General features: G+C 44.2%; 1 protein-coding gene across 4 annotated transcripts in view; it reads left to right on the top strand.

Annotated features, from left to right (window-relative positions):
- Positions 1-19,894, top strand: part of DAB2IP (DAB2 interacting protein) — a 204,521-nt gene that overhangs the window by 33,974 nt on the left and 150,653 nt on the right. For 2 of the 4 annotated variants that reach the window (XM_064468962.1, XM_064468963.1), the window contains exon 1: positions 1,262-1,661. The exons of 1 other annotated variant lie outside the window; for it this stretch is intronic. In XM_064468962.1, coding sequence (XP_064325032.1) covers positions 1,520-1,661 — 142 coding nt within the window. In that variant the 5' untranslated portion in view covers positions 1,262-1,519. Of the gene's footprint in view, positions 1-1,261; positions 1,662-19,894 lie in introns of those variants that run through there. One more of the 4 variants, XM_064468961.1, reaches the window with a different exon arrangement.

Genomic DNA, 19,894 nt, shown 5'->3' with positions numbered 1-19,894 from the left:
TTTCTCAGCTGATAAACGTGGGTTCGTTACTCATGTAAATATGAAATTACAGATTTTGTAGAATGCTGATGTTTTCCGTAACCGCACAAGTTCATGAAAACCTAAAATTAAGGTGGCTGGTTGGTGGTAGGGAAGGGGCCCCTGCTGTGGTGAGGGTGCTGAGGTCTGATTGTTTCTGCCTCTTGTGATTGAAGGCACAACACAGTATAGTCCGGGGAAGCTTTCAAACTTCTGGAGAAGCTCCTGCTAACTGGGGAACACAGCTCGTCCTCAGCCCAGCCTGCCTAGTCCTGCGGCTGCACGAGACACCACAAAGATAAATGCACACAAATGTCGGGGGAAAATGACAAAACGAGGAGACAATACCGAGAGGGATTGGGCAGGTGTAAGTTTGCAGTTCATCCCGCTCCGATGCGGTTTCTCTGATCCCTGCCAACTTGTGAGAAGAAGTGGCAGCGCGTTAAGTGCTCGGCCTCCATTCCGGGCTTCTGAAATGCTGTCTGTCGCTCTTCCTTCAGAGCCTTTTTTGTGCCGGCAAAGGAAGGAGCTTAGATGAAGGACTCTGGACAATTCACTTTGCCCTTTTTAAACTGTAAATGTGGAGTGAAATTTTTTATCATCTGGTTCATCTAATTTTTATTTTATTTTATTTTATTTTCCTCCGTGGCTTAAAGTGTTAATTCTGCCCATTGAAATGTAATTTTACTGAGCAATATGAGCCGGAGGCGGAATCTTCACTGCCATCAGAACCCAAATGGTAAATAGGCTCTTTCTCTAATTTGTGGGATGTGCTATAACTCAGTTTGAATGTTGAAAGGAAATGGGCCTCCAGGGGAGTCTGGAGCTCTGTTCATTCAACTTCTAATTAAAGTTTTCCCCTCTCAAGTTTCACTTTATTTTCCGGGGCTTTTGCTCCATGATGATTATTAACATGTGTCCCATGGCCAGGAAATCATTATACCCTTCCCCAACCCAGTCTTTCATAGATGCCTCCTGCTGCAGACGAAGCCGCCTGAAACTTCATCTCCGAAATGATCTGATGGCCAGGGCAGGTAGAAACTAGCTGGCACCCTAAGGCTGCCCAGCCGTTTCGTGCAGCGAGCTGTTGATTCTTTCCAGTGCACTTTGATCAGATGTTGCTGTCCGGCGGAGAGGATCCAGTCCAGGATTTCTTCCAGCCTATTCTTCACGTTTCGAGAGCCCAGGCCAACTCTGGCTTCCTATTCCAACTCCAGCAGGCTTATCTTTTTGGGGGCAGGAATTGTTAGTACAGTTTATCTTGCTTGCTGCAAGTCCTCCCTCAGCTGAGACATGCACTCTGGTGCCGCGTTCTTTTTTTTCCTCTCTCTCTTTTTTATGTTTTCTTCTTGTTGTTTTTTCTTTTTAAATGTGTAAAGTGAAGAGTTCCTCTTCTCCCCCTCTCCCTTTCCACTCCAAAGAACCAACCTCCAGTTAATTAAACGCTGGAACTGTTGCTACTTTGCCAGAGGGGAGAGTGAACCTGTGCCTGCATGTGTGTATGTGTAAAATAGATACAAAAATGTCAATGAACAGCAGGAAAAGTTCTGGGAGACCGTCTTACTACTATCGACTGCTCCGGAGGTCACGACTTCAGAGACAGCGAAGCAGATCCCGGAGCCGGAACAGGCCGCTTAGTAGGGGTAATTGCAACAACAGTTCTCTTTAATTGACAGTGCAAAGACATACGTGCTGTTGCTCACAGGTAGCTTCGTTACTGTCGTTAAGAATGACCAGTGCGAATATTTGTAAGTGTACCTGCTCCCTGTGAAGCGTGTTTCGAGCTTTACGGAAGGTCGGTGGCTTGTGTGGTCCTGCAGTCATGTGTGGGGAGGGAGAGGTGCTTAATTTTCAGAGCTTGGCTGGGGCAGTCAGGCTTGGGTGCTGTTCCTTACAGTGGTTTTAATACCTTGTGTAACTGTAACTAACCCAGTCTTTTCAGTTATCCACGGTTCAGTTTTTTCAGTTGGTATAATTAAGGTAACTACTTTTGTAGGTAACTGTTTGGAGGCCTAACTGATGATTATAAAGATTTGAAAATCCTTGATGAAGCGATGGTATCTATATGCAAAGGTGTATTGCTAGAACTTCTTGTTCTTCGTGAGCTGAGTATCACCAGCTCACCGGGGGTTTTGAAATGACAAAGCTGAGCACAGTTTAGGGGTAGGATTTTCAAAAAAGCCTAAAGAGTGTGCTCCCGAGGCATTGTGGAAACCTATGGGACTTGTATTCCCAAATCACTTTGCACTTTTAAAAATCCTGCTCTAAAAGGCCTATTTGTCCTCATCAGCAGGAGTTAGGTCCACAGAGTAATGCTTCTTTAGGGCATACTCACTCATGCAGCCCATTTATTCTACTTGAGGCAGCTACTGACCCAGTTGCATTTTTAAAATATGCTATTCTGGCTTTCTCTTCTAGTGTGAAATAAATGTTTATTGATGCTTATGCCTATCGTTAAAGCAGTCAAGGAAGCGGGAGTTTTGGAGTCATTTCGCTTTTGAACTGTCTTCAGAAAGGAGGGGCTGGGTTGTGTTTGGCCTCTAGTGTGACAACCCAGTCATATTTATAATGTCTTGAGCTTAGTCAAAGCCATTAATTAAAAAGATCAAATTTTTCTGTCATTGTGTGACTAAAAAGCATGACTGCAACGCTGCATCAGGTGTTTGTGCAAATCCAGGCTTGTGCTTGTCTCACTGGAGATAATTCTGGTTCGTGAAGAAAAAGTTGACTCTAGCCCTACGAGATTTAGCTTAGTGCAATGTCCTCTGTCTTCTTTTCCTGGCATACAGCATTTTTTTCAGGATTTTGAATCATTACTGAGAAAACAATAGGAAGCTAAATCAGTCCCTGAGCTTCATCTTTTCCTTTAAGCAAACAGTGTTTTTCTTTCCATGATTTTTTTTTTTTATGTTTTGTTTTGCCTGTCAGGGAGGAGTGTTTGTAAACTCCCAAGCATGTAACAGTTCCCTTTCCCCCTTTATTTGTATAGTGTTCGAAACCAAAATATTTTACTGTCATTTCAGTTACTGTGACAAACGAAATGTGTTAGTTTCATTTAGGTAACCCAGCATGAACTTAATGGTGTAATTTGTCATGAACACAAGGAATATGCAGGCAGATTTGATGGAAATGGAAATCAACCCTAATGTTTGTAAGAAATTGGATTTGAACCAGCTGAAATCTTCTTGCTGTTGATCTCTCCCTGAGTATTTTGGGTTTGTTGCACATCATCTCTAGGACTCCTGCCTGCTAGGAGGATCGTAACACTCAGCACTAGTTGAGCTCTTCTTACCTGTAGATCTTAAAGGGTTTTGCAAATCTGGATAAGAATTTTGTCTTTATTTTTGACAGGTTTTTGTAAGAGATGCAGAAAGCGAGTTGTGCAGTGGCGGTGTCATACAGCAAGGTAGGACTTGCTCCAGTCCGGAGTGGCTGCCTGCTGCTCCAGCGCCCTGGCTGCGAGTCTGGAGTGCAGGAAGTACTAGAATACAGCAAAAGAGAGACTTTCCTTGATAGTTTTGATCCCACTGGAAGGTTAATGAACAGGAGACTGTAGGGGGGTGGGAGCTATGCGGAATGCAGAAATCAGAATGAGGTTGTAGAGTTTTTGGTTTTGATGTAAAGTTAATTTCCAAAACCTAAGTCTGGATGAAGGAAAGAGCTGAGGGTCTCCTTCCCAAATGCTGACTTGCAGTGTAATTTGCTGTCTCTAGCTAAGACACTCAGTGATCTGATATCCTTAGTGGGAAGTTACCATAAATTCATGAGCACTGGAGTTATTGCACAGCAACTGGCAATGGTCTGTTTTGCCACATGTGTGTTTCCCGGACATCCTCTTGGCAACGTTTTGCTCTCTCCAGTCTCTGGACCCTTTGCCAAGATCCCCAGAGAGCCTGGGTAAGCCTCTGGCCCTTAGCTGGAAGTGCAGCGATGCCTGGAAGTTGAGCTTTTCCAAGGTGCGTCACTCCAGCAGATGATCAGCATGCTTTTGGACACGGAACTTGCTGAGGATCGGGCAGCTGTTACACATTTACCAGGCAGGAGGAGATCTCTGCTGGCACACACCACACCCCCCCCCCCCTCTGGAATCACTCCCTCTTTGCGCTGCAGCAATCCGGGATGGTGAGTCCCTGGTGCCGGAGCTGACACCGGGGCACCCATGAGATGCAGGTGCTGCCATCTGCTGCCAGCACGGCTCCTGTGCCAACCGCTGGAACACGCCAGCTTGCTCTGAGTCAAAGAACCTCTCTCAGCCCACTCGAGTTTATATCAGTCAGTCTCTTTGAATAAAGAAGAGGTTGTGTTTAAAAGCGTATATTTATATCCTGCCACTTCCCACTCTCACCCCCTGCGGGGGCAATGCCACCTATCCACGCACGCCCTTCTGATGCGCGCTGCCGCATGAATGCTGCCTGCTGGCCTTTTGTAAGGAGGGAGCGCAGCCTGCCCGAGGACGAGCGGTAAAAGTCAGGCTGGGGTTATTGCTTGCACGGCTGCATCGCGGTCATAGGTGGTGGCTGTTATAGCTGAGACCTAGTCTGGGGAAACTGGTCCTGCTTCCTGAGGTACAAAGAGATAACCACTCCCTCAGGAAAGCTCATTTTAGATAGGCAAAGTATCCAAGGGAAGTAGGGGATTGCTTTCTGTTGGAACTCCAGATGGAGGCAATCTGATGTGGCACGCAGAAAAATGTGTAGGGCTTTCAGCTGTTCGCAATGACAGACAGCTTATTTGATGATTCCTGCGATGGTGTCCTCTATTCTAGAGCTCTCTGGTTAGCTCCGGTGCTTATAACACATTCATCACGTTTCAGTAAGTTTCCCAGTCTGTCCCTGTTTGAGGTCCAGGGCTAGAATAGTTGAAGAAGAGTAAAACTGCTTGGGAGGACAAATCAGACCAGAACAGGAAGGTGTGCTGTCAGACGGCTCATGTGATCGTGCCTCCAGTGTGTTTAAATTATTGCTATTTGATAGTGGATAAACAAGACAGGTGTCACCCCACTGTTAATCTTTGCTTGAATTATGATAACGTCTGAGATCTCCTGGCTCTGCTTTCCACAGAGATTTGGGACACGCTGCAGGTATACAGTCGGTAGTTAAAAAAAATTAACTGCAGAAACGCCATCTCTTCCTCGGACCATCTGTTCGGCTCAGAGATATGTGTAACTATATGAGGAATCACGGCAGTAATTATGATTACTACCAGGTGATCCACCTAATGTGGTGGAAGGTACTTGGGAGGCAGAGAGGGTAGAAGGAAAACTATCGATAAAAGCAACACCTGCTTCTGCCTGCAGTACTTTGGTCTGTGGCTTTCTTCGTGGTGTCTCTGCTTCTACTTCATTACAGGTATAATGAAGGAACAAGGGTCAATGGCAAGTGGTCTGAAAATTCAGTTTGCTCATAGAAACTGCTCACGGGTGCTCATTCGCGGTTCTGTATCTGAGCCAAGCGCAGCTTTGCCTTCACGGCTTGCTTCTGTAAAACTCCGTAGGCAATCAGTTGTCATCAAAGCGCTAAGAATTTGAGAACATTTCGAGTTCCTGATCTTGAAGGTTTAGTGTTCCTGATACTTCTGCCTCTGTCAGCTCCTTGGACATAAATGACTTGCTCTAAGTTCTGTTTATCACAAATGCTTTTCAAGGTGTTCTACAAAAAGGATTTTTATTAAGCAGGCTTTCTCCTTCTTTTCCTTTGATGGCTGCTGTGAAGAGAAAACTGACTGATCTTCAGCAAAGCCCAGTATTTTAGTACACCAAACACTGAGAGCTTGGGAGGCTAAGGTCAGGCTGGTTTTTTCTCAGCACAAGGCTATTCGGATACACATCTCTTGAAAATGGCTGGATTTTAGTCCTTCTCTCTCTGTTTGATGAAATCAGAACCTTTTAAGTGATAAACGAGAAATCAGCTTATACCCAAACAGCCAATACCATAGAGGTTAAGGCACTTGCTTGGGACAAGGGAAGCAGAGACTTGAAAATTGTCCCAGCATGTAACAGAATGACATAACAGCAGAGATGGTTTTATTATATTTAAAGCTAACTGAAAGTTTGCAGAGTTCTCTCTAATATTTCCTGGCTGAAAATCTGTTCTGCAGCATGTTAACAAGAAGCAATGTTTGACAAGAAATGCCATGTGGAACTTCTCCCTTTCCACCTCTGTGGGACTTTGTCCCATAGGCCAGGGCAGTGCCCTGGACACGACTCTATTAGCTGTGGTCGGCTGAAGGGATCTCTCCCTCATTCGATTAGAAATTTTGCTCTTACTGACAATTCCCACTGTATAGTTAAGTCAGATTCAGGATTCTGTAAGTAAATAATGCACATGAAATGTGCAAACAATATGTTGTTCTTTTCATGACCCAGTATTAATTTTTCTTTGAATTACACTTAGCTGCAGGCCTTTCCGACGGTTGAAAGCATGTGTGTGTTTCAATGTATGTCTCCTGTCTGCACTTACTCTAAATGAAGTTTAGCTCAGTTCTAGCAAGGGCCTGGGTATTAGAACACCTGCATCGTATCCAGACCTGCCTTTCCTGATAGATCAGTATTGACCAGACCTGTCTGGTCAGAAGAACAGTGTCATAATCAGCTAACGAATAAATAAGCAAATAAGTAATTTGTCATGTGCCGTCCAAACAGAGCGCCTCCCTACGCTTACGATGCCCTCTTCTTTTCGCGTGCCAAACCAATATGTGCCCCCGAGCTTTGATTGTCTTACTGTGGTCCCTATTTTTGACAAACCGAATAGCCATTATGAATACAGTACCACCATCAGAACCTCATTTGTGTACCTGCCTACAAAGGGCACGCGTTACTATAACCTCCTCTTTTGTTGTTGTTCTGGTCTTTGGATTGCATCTAGATTGTTATATAATAAATTTGTTGAGAGAGACCATGTCTCTCTGACAAACATTTAGCAGCTTTTAATGGTCTGTATGACTAAGGAATATGATTTTTTATTAAAAGAAGCTGATTCCACATCAGCATGAGGAAGTTTGAAATATAGCGTTACCCTTGCAAACACACGTATGCCCATGTGTTACATGTGTTTACATTGGCAGGCAGAAATCTGAGTAAAATGTTCCAGTTTAACTGTTGTCCTCTGACTCACATCCTACAAAATTTGACAAGATGAGTGATTTTGCCTTTTCAGCACCTCTTTCTGTACCAGTGGTTGATACTGAATGAGGTATGGTCAGTAGGAAGTCAAGTCTGGAAAGAAGGATGAGCACAACAACATGTTACTGGTCAATCTGCCTGGTCGGTCTGGTCTCTGAGGCGAGACCGAGTCACTGTACCTCGGGACTCCCGCGTGGGCTGCCCTGCCTGGCCACCTTCCAGTCTCAAGCATCTGGGGTCATGTCAAACTTAGGATCTCTCTTCCCATCCTTAATTTATAATTTACTTGTTTTTAAGTTATAAAATATTAACTTAGGAGCCAACCAATAGTACAATTCTATTCTATTACGTCATAGAATCGTAGAATCGTTAAGGTTGGAAACAATTATATTGCCTGATATTCTGGACAGCCAAAGGAGTCCGTGTGTATACTTTGCCTGTCTCCCGTATGTGAGATTTCTTGAAGAATCCACATCATGTGCCTTAGAATACCTATAATTTTTCTAAAATCTATTGCATAACAATTTTTTTCATTTAAGGGCTGGGAGCCGGCAAGTGAAGACTCCAGTAATAAACATTGGCGATAGGGTTTTTTTTTTCCAAGGGTGGTGTCTTTTAAATGTCAGGAAAAGGAGACCTTCCTGCTTCACAGTTTTTAATGGCCATCGCTTTGTTTTTCAAGTCTCTTGTGGCATTTTCTATTTCAGTGCAGAACTCTTGCAGTTTTTCATTGAAATTTTAACAGCGTGGCTGACAGATGCCCATAGAAAAGATATGCAAAAATTTTTAGGCTGTGCTGTTTGTAAGAAATGTTCATCAGCAGCCATGCTATTTATAGTGCTAGTGCTCCAGCTGAAACTTTGCTGTATTTGTTCAACGCTTAATTGTCTAATAAAAACCTATACTAAATTTATTAATTTGGGAAGTAGTGCATGATGGAGGAATTCTTGAATTGTCTTGATATGAAAACAATGGAAGTAGAATTCTAAATATCCATTTAATAAACAAAAATTTAGAGTGAATTTATTGTCTACGAAGGCAAAGGTTGGACAGACCCTTCGGTGGGAGCATGGTGGCAGTAGTGCCTTGAGCTCCTTCTTTTGCTCGTACAGTGCTGGTGATGCCTCACTGACCGACACCACCTCCTTTAGAAGTATGCCAGAAATGCAGAAGCATCAAAACTTTGTGAATATTTTCTGTGACAAACATGTCAATTCTTACTAGATTAAAAATTAATCAAGGTTCAAAACTTCCCATGAGGAGCCATTGGAAACACCAGAGCGAATCTCCAAGGAGCGCTGGCCCTTCTGCTCTCTGCATAGTAAGCTAGAAGCCCACATGCAGGAAGCAAGGTTTACAAATATCCCGTCCCGTCTTGCTGTTGTCGGTAGTGGAAGGAACAGCCTCTGTTTCCAAAGGCACAGACTTCCTGACCAGCCACGTTGTGTGCAACCACTGGCCAGTGCTGCCTTTTAGTGTCTGGAGCTACGGTGCACTTAAACCATAATATTGTTAACAAACTATGGGGTGGCTTTTGGAGAATGTTTGGGATTTGGGGGACCAGCCATTTCATTTGCTTGTGACAGGCTGCCGTAACACCTCACTGTTTATTTGCTTTTCACCTATCCTCTTAACAACAATATCCTGCAGTTTTGGGAGCTTTGTATTTTCCTCCTTCCTTGATTTTCTTGTGTTGTAAATTCTGTCACATTTTGAGAGGAATGTTGCAGAGGAGGCGATTGAAGACTTGCTGGGTATGGAGTTTTGATAATGAGACACGAAAGGGGGGAAAGAAGGGAAGGAAAAGAAAGACCAGAGAACTGTGGGGAGTAACGCGGAACATGGGGGAAGGTTTATGCAGGGCAGCACAGCCCCCCTGATTCAGTGTCAGCAGCGGCAGCTGTGTTTGTGGGTTGAGGCAGGGACAGCGAGCTTTGCAAGTCACATAAGCAGCTTGAAAAGGAGCAGGTTTGACTAAAGATCCCAAAACCGTGATGAAATTGGGCAACCAGAAGGGTGTACGTGTCTGCTGATACCATCAGTGTGGGCTTCGTGTCCATTGTGGTGTTTGTGGCTCTACCCAAAACAGCAAACGTCCTCTGAATATCTTCATGCGTAACCAAAACACTGCCTTGTATCAATTGTCTGATTTTCTTTAGCACAGTTATAAGAACCGCAAATAGTTCATGGACTTGAAAGAAGCCTGAGGTAGATGCATTCTCATTTAACCAGTGAGGTCTCCAGGGATAACTTGCAGGAAATCCCGTGGATGGTCAATGACAGTCATGGCACAAATCCGGTAGCGGTAATGGCACAAACTCCACCCGCTCTGTATTTTCCTTTGAGACTTTCCTTTTGCCCCAAGATGAGAAGAGAACTCAGGAGTTTTGACTCTCATGTTCTTTTTCTAACATCTTGACCATGGTCCCGTACCTGAATGTCCCGTGGTCCCAGCAGCTGCCTCTTTAAGAGGTAACTAAATATAGCAACAGTCTTGATAAAATTGTGAGAATTGCCAATACTGCCTAAGAGTAACTCAGGAAATGACTGTCCAAGGAACAGCTCATTTAACGCTGTGTCAGAGATTTGGGAATTGGACCAGCAACTTTCAGGCAAGTTGAGGGTTGACGGTTGTCTCTTTTTGCTCATCTTTTGCTTATCTCTATTTTAAGTCCTTCCCTTCTGGTGGTGACCTCACTTTTCCCTTACAGTGTTGCTAAGAGGGGCTGATTACTCTGAAAGGAAATGAGTAGCAGATTTGCTCCCAAGTAATGCAGAGTGAGTTTTTATCTAAAAGCCATAGGTAATAAATGAGAAAGGTTAAAAACCCCAGTCTGAGTCCAAAAAAGAATTGCTTCCAAAAGCATGCTTACAGGGGTTTCAGCAGATTTTTCATGATCTCTTATGTATTAGAGTAAGTTTGTCTCCTTACAGCTGTGGCAGTCCAAACAATTTAGACACAGAGCTGCCTTTTAAAGCTTTTAAACCTATATTTCCCTTGAAGGTCTTCCAGTGTGCCACTAATCCCTTAAGTTATTGCACTGAAGGCACTCTATAATCCTTTAATTTACTCTGCTCTCAACAGAGTCAGGGAACGAGCTGGGTCACTCTCCGTATTTGGGCATTATCAGTTTTGCTTTTTGCGACTCGGACAGTAGCTGAAGGTAGTTTGCTTTCCTTTTAAACACTGCAGAGAATATTTTCAATTTAGGTATTAATTGCTTGTGTGTTGGAGGATATGCATATTTAAAAAGGTACACAAAACCCAGAACTTCCTTACTCATTCCACTGTTTTGTACAGCCTTGGGGTCAGGCTTTTAAACTCAGTTTCCTCAGGCCCCTTTGGAAATCAGCAAATGTAAATTTGATGGCTTTTTGAAAACTGTTAATCCATTCCCAGTATAGAACTGGTGAGGGTCAAGAGACATTGTCAGCCACAGGTAATTTCTGGAAGCCTCATCTCCCCAGGCCTACAGGAGACAAAGCTTCTGACTACAGTTTCTCTGGTGGTGCTGAAGGTAAAGCTTTATGGTGATGGGTAACTCTAGGCCAGTGCTATGGTTTCTTTTTTAATAAGCAGAAATCCTGTAAGAGGTTTTCTAGAGCAACACATTAGTTGCCTAAACTTGGAAGGTTTGACCTGTCTGTTGCTTCTTGGTTGCATGAGGGACACGTGTTTTTATTGTGGGTTTGTTCTTGAGAGCTCGGAGTCCCGACCTGCTCTCGGAGGCTCGTTTGTGGATACTGGCTACTCAGCATTACTGCAGAAGTTCATTTTAAGTTGAGCATTGAAGCATTCACTCTGGAGGAAAAACATGCCCTGCAGTTGTGTGGACTTTGAGGAACATTTACAAGAATGAAGATGGCAAAGTTTTGCTTCATTAACATTTACACTGAAAAAGGAATCCTCAGATGCCGAGCACTTAAAGTTTCTTTTTGAAGAAACCAATTTATTTGAAGTGCAAGTTTCTTTTGTACATTATGTGCTCACATTTTTGATTTCTTACAGCACTTCCGCATCAGTGAATTTCTTGTAGAGTCGGAGATCAAGCCTGGGCTTGTTCTGAGGTATCCAAATGTGGTAATAGGTGGACTGTTGTAAAATTTGGCATCTGGAGTTAAATTACAGGATGCTTCTTAAGCTTCTTGGTTACTATAGTAACAGGTAATAGTCATCCTTCATGATTAAGCAGTGTCCATGGTAACCAAACGAGCAAGTTTTAAATGAAAGATATTTTCCCTTTACAGTTTTAGCAGTCAAAGGTTAACAGTTATTACCTTTATACCCTTAGATGAGAGCAAATTTTGATCTGGCTGGGTTATTTAAAGTGAGACCATTTGGTGTTCATTTGCATAACGTTACTTCTAGGACCAGCTGAATGTTGGGTGAATATCAAGGTAAAATTTCTGAGAGTGGGGTGTAGTGCATTAATCTCCCCAGGAAGAGTGAAAGTAGTCCACGACATGTGTTAAATCGTTCTGCAGCGTTGCAGTGTGGTGCTGAGCAGCTACCATATTGCTCCTCGGAGTGACTGCGGTTCAGTAGAGGAGGAAGGAATCCCTGCGTGTACCTGGCATCTTTTTTACTACAGAAAATGCAAGTGTCAGTGTTAGCGTAGGTAAGAACATCCTCCCGCTCCCTCCCACTTCAAAAATAGGATGAGAAATGTACAGGTGAATGTAGCCCTGCTGGATCCCTTTTTGTAATCTGCTATACATTTTCGTTCGTAGGTAAACAGTGGGTATCACTTAAAAAAAGCACGGCAACGCAACCACAAAGCTAGCACAATTGCCATAGGTTAGTTGCATAAAGGAATATAGTAGTTTGAATGGTGGTTTCTGTATGTCCACCTGTGGCACGCTATTCTTTATGTGATATAACAAAACATGACTGCTTCTTAATGTTTTCTTTCCCGTCTCTTTTCATTGGCACTGGCAACGTTTGCTTGGAAATGAAAGAGTGAGCCTGTGAAGCTGACACCTGCAAGTATGTTTTCAGAGCATGTATGTGTAAGAGGAGCAGATATAGCCTCCCACCCCCAAAGGAAATATAAGTATCAGTCACAATAAATTCGGATTTACATGCCACATTTAGAAGAGCTAGAGGAAAGATGTATGAGTAACAGCGGCAAGGAGAGGAAGCATGTTCAGCAGTACTCGGGTATGGATGCACACAGGTACATCGCCAGCGTGCTGCAGACGCGCTGCGTCCTGACACGCGTGTGCGTGCGTGTGCCCCCCATCCACACATGAGCAAAGGCAGAACATTTGGGTAAGCGCTCACCTTTAAAAAATAGGCAGGTTGACAGAGAAGGTGTCACTCTTTTTATAAGCCTTACCTTCTATCTAATGCATATGAAAACAAAGGAGACTTGTTTCTGTTTGCTAGGAGAACTCTTGGGCCTCCTGTATAAACGTTTGGAAAAACAGGAGAAAAATTCTCAGCTGATCCCAACCCTAGATAATTGTAACTGGAGGAAGAAAGGTGTTTTCAGACTTTTCCTGTCACTGCTGCTTTTTAATGCTGCCTTCGAGGTGCTTGATCAGGAGGGATACTATATTTTGTCCCGTAGCTACCAAAAATCCAGTTAGTTAAAATACGTTATTCTTCTATACGTGTTCCCGATGAAGCTGTATCCTAAATAGCCAGTGTTAGATCCCAACCTTCTCTTTCTTGAACAATAATAACGTTCCTTCAATGTTAAGGCAGACTAATTTGGATTAATAGGCTCTGGGCATCAAGACTCTTCCAGGCTGGTGCAAGAGCTGCATGTACTATGTGAATTTCAGATCTTAATGTTTGGTCTATTATGCAGATGGATGTGAATAGAGATATGTGTGTGACCCCATTTATCTCTCTAATGAAGTGCCATCAATAGAACATCTGTTTCTTTGCTGTAGAAGATGAAATCTCTGATGAATCATGCTTGTAAATTAAGTATTTATTTAATTTGCATTTTGCCAGTACAGACCTGTTATAGCAGCCACCAGGCACGACTGGAAAAATGGCCTCGTAATTAAACTGCACAAAGTTTTCGTTTATGCTGTGCTGCTGCTTCGCACTTGAAGTAAACTCTTCTGAACCAGTCTGTAGTTCACCTGTCCAAGGCAGCTATTAAGAAAGCCCCAAACCAGACATAAGAACACCTGGCCAAGGAAACAAACCTCACTGACGGGAGACAAAAGCATGGCTGCAATCGGATGCGTATCTCCCACCTCTCTGGGCTTGCCCCTGTGGCACTATGTGCCTCTATGCTTTTTAGTTCTCTCTGATATTGGAAGCAAAGAGGGCCGACGTGCTGCGGCACAATCCGTTCTTGTGAGATTTCCAACTCCGGTTTGCAGCCCCAGGCGTTTTAATGAAACAGGAGGCCGGGCAGGACCTGCCTCAGCTGTCCTGAAATCCCCGAGAGAGGCTGAGCTGCAGGAGGGACAGTCCCTGCTCCAGCCGCCCTGCAGCAGGGAGCCTGCGAGGTTAGCCAAAGGCTACGCGAGTCCGTCGGGCGGGTGTCTGTGGTCCTGCAGCCCCATGTGCTGATGGACGCCTTCTGTTGGGCCAGCAGCCTGCAGAGGCAGCTGGCCACGGACGGTGCTTCATGCCACTGGGGCTCCCGGCCGTCTCAAGTGGAAGGGGGTTGTATCCCCCTGCCCTGTCCCGGATCATGTGTATAGGTGGCAAAGTTTACGTCCACAGTGACACAGACCACAGCGAGTATAAAAGTTTCTCCTTTGCCTTGGATCGCCTCTGTGACTAGGCAGCCGTGCTGATGAAGGGCTACAAGAAAGCAGCGCGGTAACAGTTCTGAATCTTTGCAGAAATGTTAAGCATGATGGATGAACCTAATTTAAATCTCCCCAGAGCTGACTTCTTGTTCTCCAGACTCCATGTTGCTTGTCTTTATCATCACATAGGAGGAAGCTGATGTTCCACTTCACTTTATCATCCTTTCCAGTTTAATCAGGGTATTAGCAGTCTCCATGATCTGGTCCCCAACCAGGCTAGAATTTCATCTTTTTCTGATGTATTTTTTAAGTCTGTGCTTGATTTCAATTTTACCCTGGAGAAAAGGCTCCTAATGATATGCCGTTAGCAAAAGACGAATTTGTTCTCTAGACATCATAGCAAAGGAAGATAAATATAATACATATTTTATTTCAGAGACTGATAAATAAAGAATAAAAATACTATATATATATATACCTAATTAAAAAAAAAACAGTAAAAATGGAGTTTTTAATAAAGGCTGCTCAATCAGCATGATTTGCTATTTATTTTTAGGAAGGGGGACTGATTTTCTGGATGCCTTATCTTGTCTCTCTGTCACCACCCTGGCACCAGGTCTGGGGACCCACAGCTGTGTCTTTCTTTTGGACGTGGATCTGTTTCTTCAGTTCCGTAGCACAGAGAAGTTAGCGGCGTGGATATTTTCAGCCTCCTCATGTTGCGAATTATCTAAGCGCTCCTTTCCCATTTGTGCTGTTTTCTTCTCCCCTTTCCTTTTTGCCCTCTGGGAACATATTTCCTTGACAAATGTGTCTAATCTGTGTCCTCAGGTAAAGAATATATTCCCCATTGATTTCTAGGAGGGCAGAATTTGCCCCAGGTATCTATCGCTGAGCTACAAGAAGGAAGGCAGTACATGGCGAGGGAGGCCCCTGCAGCGGGGACGCGAACTGGCCGGAGGAGAGGCGTTAGCTGGCTGCCCGCGCCGAACGGCCCTGCACGGCAGCGGGAGGTGCGAAGGGGCGTACAGAAGAACGGGGAAAGTCCTCTTAACTGTCGGCGATGCTGAACGTCAGCTGAACAAGCAGATAAACAGCACCAGAGAGAAACGATGCCTGCGTCGGAAGCGGATTCCCAGGCTGCACAGATCTCCTTTGTGCTCTTGCTGGGTCAGGGCTGTGGGTTAGGTTGGCCAGCGAAGGGGCTTCAGCTCCCTCTAGTGAGGCAGCTGGATTTCTGCTATATCAGAGCATCACTCCCTTTACCCCGCTGCTGGGTGATACCAGAAACACTGCTTACTCCAGCTTTGAAGGGTGGAAGGCCTAACTGAGCTTTCCAGGAGAGAAGAGGCTGCAAAACTGGGCAGCCAAAGCCCACAGAAAGACATGAGAAAAGTCCCATTTCTGCTTGCACGCTTCAAAAAGCACCTTGGCATGCTGCTGGGAAAGAGTTCTCTTCCTGGGTAACACTAGAGAAAACAGAGGAACAGCTATATATCGAGCACACAATAAAATAGCACAGCTTTTTTCAGTACTAGGTTCAAGAGCCATTAATAGCACTTGCTCAGAAGCACTATGAGGAATATTAAATACTAGGCAGCAGATGATATCCGGGAACCTGACACAGAGATGATATGAGATCCATTAAAGTGCACAGCGTGCTATGGCAAAAGTCAATGTCACTTCAAATCATTATTTAACAAAGAAAAAGCCTTTCTTCCAGAAGATCTTCGTCCCACTTGGAGAGAAGATGGTCATAATTTTTAGCTGATGGGAAACTGTGTGGTCTGATGTGTTCTGTGAGTTAAATTGGTTTCTGTTTTCCCAGCCAGTTCTAATAAGGCTCCTCAGCTCACACCGCTGTCCCAGCCACCATTCTTGTAGCTGCAGAGGACTGTGTGGCTCAGCGATGCTTCAGGTGCCTCTTTATGCTTTCAGGCAGTTCCGACGGTCGGGTCAGGGACAGCATTCCCCCTGTTAAGCTGACTCTAGTGTTTTTGTAACGCCTGAGTCATCTGCGAGGGAAACAAACATAATGGGAAGAAGCTGGATCTGTTCGGTGGATAGCATTAGCTGTAGGCGTGCAACCAGCCTCTAACTATTTAATTCTAAATATTTTGTGCCAGGGTGTAGCACCAAAGGCAAGTAAGGAGCCCAGTTTGTTTTTTTGTTTTGTATGTAAATGGTTAGATAAGGGAGGCTTTTTTTTCTACCAGCTATAGTTCTGTACACAGTATTGTTAATAGTCTGAGGAGGTAGGAGGAGCGTGAGAACATATGAAACTATTTCTGCTTAAAGCATTAAATGAGTGAGGAGTAAATCACTGATTCTGGTGTAGAAGAGTTGTGGGTACAGCCAGTGGGATTGCTGTGCTTTATAGAAGTGTATTTAACTAGAGATTCCAAGATGCAAAAAGAAATTATTTCATTCTAATATAAAAAGTGGTGGTGACGCAAACTTTCATTAGCCTGGAGAACAGCAGCTCTGAGTGTTCATTAGCTTTGCTTTTAGATGAGTCTGATTTTTCAGAGGGCAGCACTGCCTGCCCTAAACTTTCGCTTCGCAACCATTTTTATTTAAAAGTCAATTTTAATGCCTAATAAAGGTTTGACTTTTAATTAATTTTGTGTGGCATAACGGTTATAATGTTGCTGTAAGGGATCAACTGGAATTCACCGAGGGATCAGCAGGGCATCGGGGGATGCGATCCAATAAATAGTTCTCCAGGCAATTGAACAATGAAACTCGCCTTGCAGCTGTATTTCTAGTCCAGCTGACGGGAGCAGGAAGACAGTGTTAGGAGTGTTCGCAAGGGCATTTGTAACCTGCCAGTGGTTCTTAACTGACCTTTGTCTGTTGGAAACCAGACGTTTTTGCATCTCTGCTTCCCATTCAAAGTTATTCATGCCTCGTGAAGGGGAAAGATGGCGCCATTCAGTATTTATTATTTTCTGTCTTTGTTTATTCCCGGGGTAATCTTAATCTTTTTAGAAGTCCCACAATTCTAACAGTAGCTTCTAAATACCCCTTTGGATTCAGATCAAAGATCCAGCTTTCCTCCTGGACTCACGTGGCCACCTAAAGCTGTCTGAAATGTAGATTTTTCTGCAGCCTCTTTTGAGTATTTGGAATCACACAGACACTACAAATATCTACTCTCCAGGGATTGTTTTTAATTCATAAATGCTACTGGGAGCCATGTTAAATAAATCACTTCTGTTACTGTGTGCCTCTTCCTCTCCTCTGTTGGGTTTGTAGTAAGGAGTTATTAGATAATGCTGAAATTAGAGGAATAACACCTAAATTCATTAAGCAATAAAATTAAGTCACGGACTGTAATTGTATGAGCAGGAGACCGGTAATTCCTGTTCCCTCTGGTTTCACAGAAACTCCGCCCTGGTGAGCTCTCTGGGGCGCCCTGGAGATGTCAAGCACTAAACCAATGGGGCAGGACAGGGAGGAGCACACCTTCACTGGCGGATCGTTGCCTAAGGTCAGGAGCCCGCCTGACCTCTCCGAGGGCTGCCTGCAGGATCTTTTCCGCCAGCTTTTCGTTCTGATCAACTCTTAGTTTTTTGCATTACATCTAGACGGTCTGGTGAAGTTTTATTGTCCTCTTAAGTCTCCTTTCCTTAAAGCATGTCACTGCTACGGTGCAGGAACCTGGCCTCCTGCCGTGTCTCCCCAGCGCTGCTGGCTTGTCTGGCATTCCAGTCATACTTCTCTTTCTTGCTGCCTCTGATGAAGTCATCATCTCTACTTCTCCTCTTACTCCTGGCTTGTTTGGAGTGCCATGGCATGTGTGTTGCTGACAAGCACGGCTTCCTTTCGGTGAGTTGAGGGGAATGTTTTCTCGTTGCTAACTTCTCTGACGCTCGTTCAGATTTGTGCCTCCCTTTCTTGTTTGGAGTTGGAACAGTTTCATATCAGAAAACCAACTTGCTAGGAAGCGCCTGCTTGTTAGTTATTCCTTCCAGCTGGTTCTCTTTGCTTTTGTTCATACTGTCTCTTCCACTGGCTGATCCCTGGAACCGTGTGTGAGAGGAGAGCAGGAGAGGGGGAGCGCGTGGAGAGAGATGAACAAACAGAAGGAGCTAATGTATTTCATTCCCACTAATGAGAGCATAATCCTGATGATCTCTTGGACTAGCTGTGATTCACAAGAGCAGGTAATGCAAATGTAAAAACATCTCACTTGCTAAGTGAAAAGTAAACAGTATTAATATTTGTTTGTGTGTTTGTTACGCGTAATGACCCGCTCCGTAGCAGAGTCGGAGAAGTTACAAGGAAGAAGGCAGTGATGTTGAGGGGGTTAAACAAGAGCCCTGGTGCCAGGAGTTCCTCGCAGTCTGTTCCGCTGCTGGTGTCCTGGAAGCCTTGGGGGGATTGCTGTGCTGTTCTGTAACTATTCCGCAGCACGAAGAGCAGGCGTGGAAATGTGTAGTAGGGATCAATTATTCTGTCAATTCAAATGCCTTGAATTAGTTAACAAATCAAATGTGTTTATCACTTTACAGAAGCAGTTTCAGAAATACTCATAAGCCCTAGGTCCTAAATTAATGTGCAATGTTTACAGTGTCCTCCTGTTGGCAGTGAAGTCAGTGGGATGCTTTCAACGTTGGCAGCTTAAAAATAAATCCTAGTGCAATACAGACCAAGCAGTATTTCGGACCCGGCTCTGGGTGATAACCTGGGAGAGGTTCCAGGGGTTTGATTATTTCAAGGAAGTTTCTCTTTGAAGATCTTATCCTGCACTGGGGAAAATCCAAAACATTGCAGCCTTCTGTAAAGATTTGGAAAAGCAGGAAGCACTTTTGTTTGTTTCTTCTTGCTTCTGTGATTGCATAATGTGGATGAGCCCCAGCCCAGCCTCAGCCTGTGGCAGACACCGAACAGTGCTGCTTATGGTGAGATCTAGTACCTGGTCATGAAAAAGAATTGGGAGGGCCCACAGAAGCACAGTTTTATGACATGCGGAGTGGAAGTAAAACAGAGTGTGAGTAGAAACACCGAGTTATCACTGGGCAGGCTCAGAAAAGTACAGAAGAAATAACAACGAGGAAAACATTAGATGAGGAATTTCTGTCAGAATAGCCACAGGACTCCTCAGAGTGACTTAAGAACCCTTCCCAGTCTAATTTTCAGATTTTTAAGAGCTTCTAAAGGGCCAGGTAGAACACTTAGGTCAACTTGCCTGATTCAGTTGTCCAACATTAATTAGATGACAACTCATTGCTCATCCGTATATATGCCATCCTTCATTTGGGCATTGCATTTCGAGCTGTTGGAAACGGCGGAGAATCAGAAAGCTGTCCCTTTCTGTGGGCATCCGTTTCTGCACACTGGCGTCTCTGCTGCTGGGTAATGTGGCTTTCCTCGCTATACCCCAGGAATCCATATCCAGATCCAATATGCCTGCACTTAATCCTCATTTAATAGACTGCTACTTCTGTGATTTTCAGGCCTCTGTGTCATAAAAGAAAGAGTTGGAGGTTTTAATTTCATAACAAGTTGAGGACTTCAGGAGAGCAAATAGTGTCCTGAGATACTGTGTGTCTAAGTCCTCGAATCAAATCTGATCTAGAGCAAATAAATGGACAAATGAAGGCATAATCCTGGAATTTCTATGAGCTGAGGGATAGTATTAAGCTAACAGAGAAATTCTCTGTCTAGTGAGGATGTTATCCAGTAATACTAAGTGCTTCTGAGGATGTCATTCCATGGTTAGCTGCCTGCAGTAATACTGTTCCTCTTTCTGTAATCCTTCATCTTGGGATACAAAATGGATGGCAGACATCCAGTAATGAAACCTTGCGCTGTTCCCATGGGTTTTTCAAGGTTTTTATCAATTGTGACTCTGATGAAAAGCATTAAAATGTCCAAGGGTCACACCATCAGTCTGTAATAGAGGTCAGCGTAGGACCCTGGACTCTCTGTGCCGTACAGAGGCATAACAGAACTGCCCGTAGAGTCTGTCCAGCCAGTAATGGAGTGGAAGTTCAGGAGAGGGGGAAGATGTGTAGAGAGGTTGTG

Source organism: Phalacrocorax carbo, chromosome 18 (genome assembly GCF_963921805.1).
Source record: "Phalacrocorax carbo chromosome 18, bPhaCar2.1, whole genome shotgun sequence".
Lineage (NCBI taxonomy): Eukaryota > Metazoa > Chordata > Aves > Suliformes > Phalacrocoracidae > Phalacrocorax > Phalacrocorax carbo.
Note: the sequence above shows the minus strand (reverse complement) of the source record. Positions and strands in the feature narration are given on the sequence as shown.